At 47.4% G+C, this 13,112-nt stretch overlaps 1 protein-coding gene across 1 annotated transcript in view; it reads left to right on the forward strand.

The window, feature by feature from the left end:
- dnajc1 (DnaJ (Hsp40) homolog, subfamily C, member 1) overlaps nt 1-13,112 on the forward strand; it is a 328,861-nt gene that overhangs the window by 313,693 nt on the left and 2,056 nt on the right. The window contains exon 11 of the mRNA XM_072508505.1: nt 3,829-4,295. Within this exon, the coding sequence (XP_072364606.1) occupies nt 3,829-4,295 (467 nt within the window). The remainder of the gene's footprint in view (nt 1-3,828; nt 4,296-13,112) is intronic.

The following is a 13,112-nucleotide window of genomic DNA, read 5'->3' on the forward strand; positions in this document are numbered from 1 at the left end:
CAATCCCGGCTCTGGGTCCCCCTCTGTGTGGAGTTTGCACATTCTCCCCGTGTTTGCGCGGGCTCCCACAACCAAAAGATTTTGTGGGCAGCACGGTAGCACAAGTGGCTAGCACTGTGGCTTCACAGCGCCAGGGTCCCAGGTTCAACTCCCCGCTGGTCACTGTCTGTGCGGAGTCAGCACGTTCTCCCTGTGTCTGCGTGGGTTTCCTGTGGGTGCTCCAGTTTCCTCCCACAGTCCAAAGATGTGCAGGTTAGGTGGATTGGCCATGATAAATTGTCCTTAGTGACCAAAAAGGTAAGGAGGGGTTATTGGGTTACGGGGATAGGGTGGAAGTGAGGGCTTAAGTGGATCGGTGCAGACTCGATGGGCTGAATGGCCTCCTTCTGCACTGTATGATCTATGTCCATTGTAGGTGGATTGGCCATGCTAAATTGCACCTTAATTGGGAAAAATGAATTGGATATTCTAAATTTAATTTAAAAATAATATAGGACAAACACAAACATGTTGGATCCGATTCCGGGACCGCGTTGCGCCTGGTGCAGATCAGGGTGTGCCGGGTGAATAGCGGGAAATTGCAATTGAGATTCACGCCGGACGGAAACCATTTTGTGGTTCACCCGGTCCGCTCCCGAGGGCGAGTTCCAGGTCTGGCCCAAAAATGGCAAGAATATCATTAACCTTAATTTGCATTCATTTCAATCTCATTAACGAGATTGAAGTCGAATGCTGCGCCCTCCCGAGAATTACCTGACTCCCCAGCGGGAAGTCACATGGGCATTGTTTAGTACTCCTTTTCAAAAGCGTGAAGCTGGCGCAATGGCTACTGAGGGGAAGTGGGTAGCAATTTCCGTTTTCCGGCATGCAGCTCAAGGGCACTGGAGCTGCTGCCCCATTGCTCAGCGGGGCTTGGGCTTGGTCGGGGGGTGCTGAGAAGTTTCAAGTCGGGTGTCACCTCTGGGCCGGGTTGGGGGGGGGGGGGCGGTTGGTGAGGAGCTTTGTGTCTGTGAGGCCTTCCATCCATCTTAAAATATTGTGGCTACCCATAGCAGGGGGAACCACAGCTTCAGCCTGTCTGTCCCACCAAACTCTTCCAGGACAGAGGCCTGCTGCAGCTTCTTTCCTAAAATCAATTTCACCTCCTTTGACTGTGAGCAGCTTCTAGCTTCACAGCTGAAGGCTATTCCAAATGAGGAATTAGCCTTGTGAAAGTACTTCACACACCTCAACTCTCAAGTGCCTCCTCGAAGGCACAGGTGCCATGTCTTGGAGGATGATTAGCGCACTGCATGTCCAGCAAAGTTGATGCCTGAAAAGTGTGCCTGAACTCCAGGAGCATCAGCACCATAGAGGCAGCTGCCAACAATCAAACACTAAAGAGCAAGGCTTCACCATGGAGGATCGTCTCGTGGCCGAGGGGTAAGTGTGTGGATGAGTGGCGGGCAGCTGATCACGTTCTCCCTAATGTTCCCGGCAGTGGTTTGAGGTCTATGGGCTCCTGATCTGACCGCAGATGAGTGTCAGCTCAACTGGCTTTGTGGTTGGCATTCTGAAAGAAGATGGGACAGTCATTGTAAGGGTGGCTTGGAGTATTTGAGAGTCCCGGGATGGATGCCCCAACTGATTGTTGGTCTATCTCCTTCTCTGATTCCTTTCAGATAAAACAATGTTTGCTGGTCTGGACCGCGCAGAGCCTGCCCTCGATGTGCTTGTGGCACCCGAGGCAGGCAGACACTATAGAAGCAGCAACGACAACGCAGGCTGGAGGTGGCATCCCATGTGCAGGAGGCTGCCGACCACCCATCAGGCTAAGGAGGGTGCCAGAAGGGGAGGCCAGCAATGGCCCAAAGTGTACAGGCATTATTGGCCATTCCAATATATTAACAGGAAGGGGTTCCACTCCTGGGATCTTTAGATCGTGTGCGAACACTGCCTTAGAATCATGCACGTGTGTGCCCGCTACCCAGGGAGCGTGCATGACAGCTACATCCTGGGGAACTCTTGAGATCCCCAGTGTCTTTGAGGACGGGTTGGCTCATGGACAAGGGATACTTGCTGAGGACATGGCTGATGACGCTGGTGCGGAGGCCTGAGCCCGGAGCGGAGACCGGATAAAATGAGGCCCGCGTTGCCACCCGTGTTGTCATTCAGCGGTGCATCAGGCTGTGGAAAATGTGGTTCCGATGCCTTGACCGTCTGAGGGCCTCCTGCTTTGTGGTGGTCTGCTGTTCCCTTCACAATCTGGCACAGCATTGGGGTGACATGCTAAAGAAGACAGCGGAGGGACATGCGGGCTCAGCTGAGGGGGAGGAGAAGGTAGTCTAGGAGGTGCTGGAGGACAAGCCCGAGGAGGAACCAAAGGATGGAGGGCAAGTTGCAGCGAGGGTCCGACATCCAAGGAGAACCAGGGAGGCCCTATTGTCTCTAGGTTCTCGTAGGTTGAGGCTGTGTCGATGTTCCTCTCCACAGATGGATAAATATGAGGCTATCCGCTTCGGTATATAGGAAAGCAGATTGTTATTTAATTGAGGTAAATTGAGAGAGGTGGATACTCAGCAAGACCTTGGTGTCCTCGTGTATCAGTCACTGAAAGTAAGCTCGCAGGTACAGCAGGCAATACAAAAGGCAAATGGTATGCTGGCCTTCCTAACAGGAGGATTTGAGCATAAGAATAGGGATGTTTTACTCCAAATGTATAGGGTGTTGGTGAGGCCACACCTGGAGATTACAATTTGAAATTTCCTTCACCATCCCCTCTCTTTAAACAAACCCAGCCTTGTCTCTTTGACTTGAAAACTGCCCTATATCCGCAGTCCTTGAACAAATTGTCGACTTCCAAATCTTTGCCCATCTGTCCTGCAATGGCATATTTAAATCTATCCAATCAGATTTTTGCCTTTGACACATCACTGAAATGGATCTGCTTGAAATCACAAATTGCATCTTCTATGTGCACTTTGGCCGCAGACAGGCCAAGAGGCATTAACATGGTTGAACACACTATACTCCTGCAACTGCTCTTCTCCATTGTCTCGCTCAATGGTATTGCCCTTGTTATATTCCAGTGTTTTGTTATGCCATTATAGACCGAGAATCTTCAACATGCTTCTCTTCCCACAGCTACTGTTACCTCTGGAAACCCCAATGATTTAACCTTGGCCCCCATCCTCTTACTTATCATCATGCTGCTCTTTTGTGAAATAATTGAACGATAATGGTCAACCTCCACTGGTAAGCTGACAACACCCAGCTCTATTGATGCTTCCACTGAATCCCTGTTATCAGACTCGGATGCACCTCTCTTTTCTCCAGTTAAAGTTTGGGAAGGTCAAAACCATTTTTTTAAACCACTGTCATCAACGCTGGAGCCTTGTCACACTATTCAGTTGATTTGGCTGATGTGTCTGGTTGAACTAGATTGGTTGCAATCTCGGCATGCAGTATGACCCTGACCTGAGTTTCTGATCTCCCATCCGTTCCAGCACTATCACTTCTCTGTCTGCAACTTCTGCAACTTCCCTGGCCTCAGCCCCATCTACAACCAAAACCCTTACAGATGAGTATGTAACCTCCTGACTTGACTCGTTCAAAGCTCCCCTGGTTGGCCCCTCACCCATTGGTTTCATGGCATGATGGCAATGATTGTGTCTATGCAAGTGCTTCCGTTCCTTCAAAGTGGGAAAGACATGGTTAATCTTGTATTTACCTACGTAAACATATATAAATGGATAGATTTTTTCACAAATATGTTCTGTTGTAAATCCAAACTGTGGTAAATATTGAACAACATGAGCAACGTTAACCCAAATGTTCTTTTTTAAACAGGAGCGGTAAAACTATTGGATCTGAAATCTGTGTCCCAGACTACAAAGAGTGCTAAACGTGAAGCAATTCTTCCTGATGACATAATCACGAAAAGAGATGAGGAGGTTGAAGGAGAACACGAGTTTGAAAATGGGGATGATCAAGATAATTACACAGAGGCACTGTCCACAGAAACCAGGCCACGGAAACGGAAAACTGCAAAAACATCAGAGACATCGCTTATGATCCAAGAAGAAATTGAACAAAAACAAAAAGGAAGACGTCAGAGGGACTTTGATAACACGGAACTGGATGATGATAGTGACGAGGAGAAGAAAAGGAAAGGGAAGATTCGATCTTCAGAAGAAAGTGCTGAACTGTGGAACCAAAATCAACAAAAACTGCTTGAATTAGCCTTACAACAGTATCCGAAGGGGACTTCTGAACGCTGGGACAAAATAGCAAAATGTGTACCAGGAAAAACAAAGGTAATGTTTCTCTATTAATAGAAAACCTAGATCCATTATACTAATAAAGCTGGCTGACACTCTGTCACTACAGTTATGGCTAATATTGGTTCTTTTTATTGTCTGATAACTTGAAAGATATCATATTTTGATAATTTAATACGGCCTTATCTGATTGGATAGATTTAAATATGGCGTTGCAGGACAGATGGGCAAAGATTTGGAAGACGACAATTTGTTCAAGGACTGCGGCGATGGGGCAGTTTTCAAGTCAAAGATCTTACCAACATGTAAAATGTTCCTTCAAAAATAAGAGTTCAAACTGCAATGATATATATGCCAGAAATCGCTACTCCCACATCAAGGAGGCAGAAACGGCAAAACTAGCCTCCCACGAGGCAGAAAGTGTACAGGCCATCGCTATGCTGCAGGGTGTGAGCATTGAGGAGAGTGGCCGTTTCGCGGGTTTCAGTGGCCGTTTCGTGGGCTTTCCACGGGGCCCGCTCAGGCGCACCATGACTGGGAGGGCAATGATGCGGCCGAAAGCCCCACTGCGTATGTGCGAACGTCGGCCGACCGCACTGCGCAGGCGCGAAGGCGCACGGAACGCACTGACATCAGCGTGCCAAAATTGTGGCTCTGCCCATTTAACGCGGCAATGCCCAGCCAAAGGAAGGCGATGTCTACAATGTGGAAAGCCTGGGCATTATGCCGCCTTATGCAGATCCGCTCCACGGTCAAAAGCCAGCGATCCCAGCTGCAACGCAGACCTGTCCACTGCATACAGCAAGGCATGCAGGATTCCGATCCCAAAAGCCCAACGGACCCAAATGATGGGCAGCACGGTAGCATTGTGGATAGCACAATTGCTTCACAGCTCCAGGATCCCAGGTTCGATTCCGGCTTGGGCCACTGTCTGTGCGGAGTCTGCATATCCTCCCCGTGTGTGCGTGGGTTTCCTCCGGCTGCTCCGGTTTCCTCCCACAGTCCAAAGATGTGCGGGTTAGGTGGATTGGCAATGATAAATTGCCCTTAGTGTCCAAAATTGCCCTTAGTGTTGGGTGGGGTTACTGGGTTATGGGGATAGAGTGGAGGTGTTGACCTTGGGTAGGGTGCTCTTTCCAAGAGCCAGTGCAGACTCGATGGGCCGAATGGCCTCCTTCTGCACTGTAAATTCTATGAAATCTATGATAGTAATTTAATCTGACTCCTTCCTTCCCCTCACCATCACTGCCATGTGCAGTAGCATAGATTGTCTTCCAAATTGGAAAATTATGGACTAATCATAAGATTTTTCAAGAATGTGTATGTGGATTAAAGTATGATGCCATGGAATGGAGGTTCAAAGGTTTGACAGCCATTTGTGTTGAAGTAACTACTTCCATTGTGCTAATAAAAGGAAGGCATTGTAAGTGGAGGAGGAAAAACACTTAAAGGTTTTTACCAGCTTGCTTTTGCATGCCTGATGGTGACTAGCTGATGAAAACAGTGACAGATATCCTGGGTTGAACGGGGCACATGGTGAAATCGGCAAGAAACAAAAGTTGGAGTGGGGATAATGGAAGGCATGCATGTAATTCATTTTGGATATAAATAAACTATTGGGTGGAACTTTGGCGCAGTGGTTAGCTGCTGCCTCAAGGCGCTGAGGACCCGGGTTCGATCCCGGCCCTGGGTCACTGTCCGAGTGAAGTTTGCACATTCTCCCTGTGTCTGCGTGGGTCTCACCCCCACATCCCAAAGATTTGCAGGGTAGGTGCATTGGCCATGCTAAATTACGCCTAATTGGAAAAAAAAAAGAATTGGTTATTCTAAATTTAGTTGTTAAAAAACTATTAGTGCTGTGGAATAAAATACCCTGGACATCCAATGCCCATATCAAGTTTGGCCATGTTATCAACTGCAGGTTGTAGTTTCTATACTACTTCATTTGCAACTGTAAGTGGCGGCCCGGTAGCCCAGTGGTTAGCACTTTACAGTGCCAGGGTCCCGGGTTCGATTCCCGGCTTGGGTCACTGTGCGAAGTCTGCACGTTCTCCCTGTGTCTGCGTGGGTTTCCTCTGGGTGCGGCCACAAGTCCTGAAAGACGTGCTGTTAGGTAAATTGGACATTCTGAATTCTCCCTCAGTGTACCCGAACAGGCGCCGGAATGTGGCGATTTGGGGCTTTTCACAGTAACTTCATTGCAGTGTTAATGTAAGCCTACTTGTGACAATAAAGATTCTTAATTTAAAAACTACGTGATTTAAAAACTTGTCTGAGAGCATCCTAATCTGTCATTATGATTTATCACCATCACCTGTTATTGTTATAGCCTGACTAATTCTGAGTTTATAGTGTTGTTCTATGGACTTAGAAATGGGTGGAGATTGCGCAAATAAATTGCATCACAATTTCTGGAATTTTCTAATTTGCCATGGGTGGGATTTTCCCTTCACTCCCCCCACCCCCCGTGTTTTCCAGCAGTGGTCTATGGCGTTTTGTGTGCTCGTACCCTCTGCTGCTGGGGAACCCATCTCGCTGGGTGGCCATCGCCGGGATCAGAACATCCCGCCGGCAGGAAGCGCCGCACAATTTAATCCCGTGTCTTTCATTTGCTCAGTGGAGGCCAGCAAAGTTTTGTTTTTTTTAAATTAAGGGGCAATTTTAGCGTGGCCAATCGACCTACCCTGCACATCTTTGTGTTGTGGGAGTGAGACCCACGCAGGCAATGGGAGAATGTCCAAACTCCATACGGACAGTGACCTGGGGCTGGGATTGAACCCGGGTCCTCGGTGCCGTGGGGCAGCAGTGCTAGCCACTGCGCCACCGTGCCTCTAGATTTGGGCTAACTCGTGTTTCATACAGTTCCAACCTAACCTGCCTGCTCTAATAATTTATGCCTTGGCTAAAAGGAAGTATACCGTGTGCCGCCTTAAAACATGTCATTTTTATCTCCTGGTGACTTTAGGGAGTCTTCCAAGTTTCCTCTGTTCCTTTAGACTTCCAGAAACCTACCATGTATTGAGTGCTTCATTGTTTGCCCTCCCCAAGTACATAATCTCTCAGTTATCCATTTCCCACTTCACTGTCCACCTGATTAGTCGACTGATTGCTTTCTGCAGTCTGTATCTTTTCTCCTCACAATCAATCACACAGTTATTTTTTTGTATCATAGAATAGAACAATAGGTTACAGCAAAAATAAGGACGCGGAAGTCCAAACCGAGTAGAAATAAAAACAGTTTGATTTACAACAGTATATTTACACTTCCCGATAGACCCCTACCGTGGTCCTTCCTTGGTCAGTGCCTTACTGGCCGACCTTACATACTCTAGGTATTTGAGATACCCCGGCCCTAGCGGGGGAGCTCGTACTCTGCAAGGAGCACGGGGAAGACTGGTATTCCCACTCCATAGCTCCTGTGCGGGATATTACAGTGTCCATGCCAGCTCTCTGCAAGATAAAAAATATCAGCTACTCCTACTCCCCAGCCATTTCCCTATCGTCCTGCAAATTTTCTCTTAGATGCTTACCCAATTCCTTTTTGAAAACCACAATTTAATCTGCCTCCTCCTCACTCTTATGCAGCACATTCCAGGCTCTAACCACTTGCAGTATAAAAAAATGTTTTCCCTCATATTACCATTGGTTCTTTGTGCATTTACCTCATATTGGTGCCCTTCTGACTCACCAATGGGAATAGTTTCTCCCTATCTACTCTGTCTAGACGACTCATGATTTTGAACACTTCTATTGAATCTCTCAATCTTTTTAAGAAAAGCAATCTCTGCTTCTCCAATCTACCCACATAATTGAAGTCCATCATCTCTGGGACCATTCTTTAAATCTTTCCTGCATCACTTTCACTTCCTTCGTAATGTGTGGTGCTCAGAGTTAGACACACTTCACCTGTTGATGTTGAACCAGTGTGTTGTCAAGGTTCACCATAAAGTCCCTGCTTTTGTACCCAGGATCTTGCACACCTTTGTCTGCATATTTGCTTTTCTATTCCCTTCTGACTGTTGGGGGAATCTATGGTATATTCCTAACAGTCTGATTACCACTTCTTCATTCGTCAGTTCAGCTCACATGGCCTCATTTGAGGATTCCCCTGACATATCATCCTCCTCCACTGTAATTGTTTTAAAAAATATATATATATTTCAGTTTCCTCCCCCTTTTTTTTATTCCCCCCTCTTATCTTGTCTGTAAACCCTGTAAGCATGGCTGGTGATCTATCATTCCTTTCCTTCTTTAGATATTACTGAAATATGGCTTATATTATACTTGAAATGAAATGAAATGAAAATTGCTTATTGTCACAAGTAGGCTTCAAATGAAGTTACTGTGAAAAGCCCCTAGTCGCCACATTCCGGCGCCTGTTCGGGGAGGCTGGTACTGGAATTGAACCGTGCTGCTGGCCTGTCTTGGTCTGCTTTCAAAGCCAGTGATTTAGCCCTGTGCTAAACAGCCCCTACTTGTGTGAATCTGTGCCCTCAGCTCACCGCTCTTGTTCAAGACTTCTTGTGTATATATATATACATTATTGAGCAATGCCAGACTCTTTTGTCGTCTGTTTTCCAGCATTTTTTCCCTCTGGCGTCAGTAATCATTTACAAATTTTCTGCCTTCAGTTTTGCTTCACTCTCTTCTGAATCTATGCTCAGGTTCTCATCTCCCTGCCAAACTGGTTTAAACCCTTCCCTACGGCACTAACAAATCTCTGCACAAGATTGGTCCCGACCTTGTTGCATTGCAACCTACCAGGCTGGTACTAGTCTCCCCTAAAACAGGCCCCAACAAATCTCTTCTTCCTGCACCATCCCACCAGCTACGCATTCATCTGCTCTATCCTTGATCTGCATTCACACTAGCAACTGGCACCAAAAGTAATCCAGAGATGAATCATTAGGTATTTTTCAAGCTCCTTCGAATCTTCCTGCATTATCTCGTTGCTTTTTTTGACCTATGTCATTGATACCAATGTCACAACCGCTGGCTGTTCAATGTCTTGCCACTCAGTGACAAGTGGAAAAGTTTGGTGGGAAGAATAGAAAAGCAGTATATTATTTAAATGGAGAAAGATTGCAGAACTCTGAGGTACAGAGGAATCTGGATGTCTTACTAAATGAATCACAAAAAGTTAGTCTGCAGGTTCACAAGTGATGAGGAAGGCAAATGGGATTTTTCATTTATTGCAAGGGGCATGGCATATAAAAATAGGGATTGCTACAGTTGTACAGGGCATTAGTAAGACCACACCTGGAGTACTGTCTGCAGTTTTGATCGTGTTGTTAAGAGGAGATATATTGGTATTAGAAACACTTCAGAGAAGGTTCACATGACTGAATCTTGGGATGAAGGGTTACCTTATGAGGATAGGTTGGGCACGTATATCCAATGGAGTTTAGAGTAATGGGAGGTGACCTTATTGAAGCATACAAGATCCTGAGGGAGACTTGACGGGGTGGACGTTGCGAGGACGTTGTGGGAGAACTAGAATAGGGGTATCAGTTTAAAAATAAGGATCTCACATTGAAGACCGAGATAAGAAGAATTTTTTTCTGATGATCATGAGTCTGTGGAATTCGAATCCTTAGCGAGGGGTAGATAGGGTCTTTGAATATTTTTAAGGCATAAGTAGGTAGATTCTTGACTAACATGCGTATTGGGGACAGGTAGTACAGTGAGTGGCATTGAAGCCACAATCAGATCAATCATGATCATACTGAATGGCGGAGCAGGCCCGAGAGGTTGAATGACCTACTCTTGCTCCTAATTTGCAGGTTGGTATGTTTCATTGACCATGAGCGGAGGGAGGCAACATACCATTCTGGAATCAGTCTGCGACCATGGAAACACCTGTATGTTTCCCTAACTACTGTGTCCCTTATTACTATTGTTATTCTGAAATGCCTCCTCTCCCCTGTACAGCTGAGCCACCCATTATATCATGGGCTTGGATATGGACCATTGCCCCTCATTAGTATTCAGAATTGAATACAAGTTAGAGAGCAAGGTGTACGCTGGGTTCTCCTGAGCTATCCTCCGGCCTGTCTGCCTGCGCACTCTGAAGCTATGGGGTGACCACCCCTTGAAATGCACCCACTGTGTTGCTCTCAGCTGTGTCGATGCACTGCTGTCCAAGCTCAGAAACCTGGGACTTGGAAGTCCTCAGCTGCTATACTCTTCTGAGCACATGGTCATCCAGCACATGAGAGGCATCCTGGATTTTGCATATGGCACAGACTATGCATTTGACAGGACTGAGGGGCTTGCCTATAACCCTGTTTTATTAGACTGCAATCTAAAACTACCAGAAATAACTTGAGACTTGTTCTGAATTTGAATAGCTGGGTTTTCACATTTGTCCTCAAGAAAACTAAGTCACTGTTAAAGGACTTCTCTGCATTGAACATCCTGGGTGCAGGAGACAAGTCCAACAAATGCTGCTTCACACTTCACTTCGCTGGCAGTTTCCCACAGCAATTGCAGGCAAGGTTGCTGCTGATCATCACCCATAAATGGCCTGCACCCAATTTACACAGCCTCATATACTGGTTTCCTGCAATTGCATTTACTCAAAAGATTCTAAAATTATTGCCAGATATTCATAGAATCACTACAGTGCAGAAGGAGGCCATTCGGCCCATGGCTGGCGCGTAGAAGAAACCCCCTGCGATGCGCAAGAAACACACTGGCAGTCCTGCGCATGCGCCAACCCGCGTTGGCTGGCAGCGGCCCTTCACTGCCGGTTGGCGCGGTGCCAACCCCTCCAGCGCCGGCCTAGCCCCCGGACGTGCGGATGAATCCGCAACCTCCGGGTGGCCCGATGCCGGAGTGGTTCGCGCCATTCTTGCCGCCGGTACGGGCCGCCCCGGCAATTGCGGGAGAATCCCGCCCGGGGAGTGTGCAAACTCCACATAGACACCCAAGGCCGGAATTAGAATCATAGAATCTCTACAGTGCAGAAGGAGGCCATTCTACCCTGTGAGTCTGCACTGACCCTTTGAAAGAGCACCCTACCTAACACACGTCCCCACCCTACCCCCGTTACCCAGTAACCCCTCCTAACCTTTTGAACACCAAGCAGCAATTTAGCGTGGCCAATCCACCTAACTTGTACATCTTTGGACTGTGGGAGGAAACCGGAGCACCCGGAGGAAACCCACGCAGACACGGGGAGAAAGTGCAGGCTCCGCACAGACAGTGACCCAAGGCTGGGATTGAACCCGGGTCCCTGAGGCTGTGATTCAGCGGTGCTAACCACTGTGCTACCATTTAAACCCGGGTCCCAGGCACTGAGTCAGGAGTGCTAACCGCTGTGCCCCATATGAAGAAAGACACAGTTAATTGTAATTATTTGATAGTTTCTAAAAATATTATTATCCTCATTGAGATCTCCATTGCATTTTCAATTTTATGGCAAAATAGCATTAGAAATTGAGAAGTTTTACCAACTGCAGGCTCTTCAACATGTTGTCCTAATGTGCCTGATCGATGATTAAGACATTGATACTTTAATTTTAATATTTAGATAAGCATTTGGCCAGACCTCAGCACTTTCCTTGGGCCCTGATTTGTTTTTGCTGATTTTACGTTTGAATGCATTCTTTTAAAAAACATTTGGAGTACCCAATTCATTTTTTCCAATTAAGGGGCAATTTTGGATTGGATTTGTTTATTGTCACGTGTACCGAGGTAGAGTGAAAAGTATTTTTCTGCGAGCAGCTCAACAGATCATTAAGTACATGAAAAGAGAAGGAAATAAAAGAAAATACATAATAGGGCAACACAAGGTATACAATTAGCAGTATTTTCTATTCCCTATACTTAATTTGTATACTTTTTATTTCATACTTTTCACTAATTTAAATCTGTTCTCTGGTGCTACCTCCCTATGTTCTAGTTCCAAAGGTAAGCTAAAGGAACAGAAATGATGATGCAATTCATTTATCTGAACTAAGCAAATCATTTGTAATTGAAACATTATAGTGCCTTTAGTGTGCCAAAGGTGCTTCAAAGGAGAATTATCAAACAAAATTTGACACTGGATCACATGAGATATTAGGGCAGATGCATGGTCAAAGATGTAGGGCGGGATTCTCCGAAATGGAGGCAGAGTGTTCGCGCCGTCAAGGCTCACGACGGCGCGAAACGGCCCCTATCCCGACCGATTCACGGTGCCGCATACATGACGCGGCCGGCGCTGCATAACTGCCGTCACCCGCGCATGCGTGGTTGCCGTCCTCCCAGAGTTCGCCCCGCAAGAAGATGTCTGACAGATCTTGCAGGGCTGCGGAAGAAAGGAGGTCCTCCTTCAGAGAGACCGGCCCGACGACCAGTGGGCACCGATCGCGGGCCAGAACCCATTTGAGGGCCCCCCCCCCCCCCCCGGTGCAGGATCCCCCCGCAGGCCACCCCCCCCCCCCCCCCCCCAGCGTTCCTGCGCTGTTCCCGCCGGCAGCGACCAGGTGTGGACGGTGCTGGGGGGAACCCGCCGTTGTGGGCAGGCCGCTCGGCCCATCCGGGTCGGAGAATCGCGGGGGTACCGGTGAATTGCCATTTTGGCTGTCTCGGGCGATTCACTGTACGCGTCGCGCAAAATGCGATTGTGCCGATCTGGCCACTTCCGTGAATCGCGGGAGGGCGTCGGACTGGCGTCGCAGGAAAATCTGGCGACCCAGGCGATTCTCCGAACCGGCGCGGGAGCGGAGAATCGCGTCCCAAGGTTTTAAGGAATGTCTTTAAAAGTGAGAATAAAGGTAGACGGTAACTCCAGAACTTGTTACCTTGGCAGCTGAATACATGACTGCCAGTGATGGAGTGATTGAAGTCTACGATGAGCAAATGGCC

Source organism: Scyliorhinus torazame, chromosome 6, assembly GCF_047496885.1.
Source record: "Scyliorhinus torazame isolate Kashiwa2021f chromosome 6, sScyTor2.1, whole genome shotgun sequence".
Lineage (NCBI taxonomy): Eukaryota > Metazoa > Chordata > Chondrichthyes > Carcharhiniformes > Scyliorhinidae > Scyliorhinus > Scyliorhinus torazame.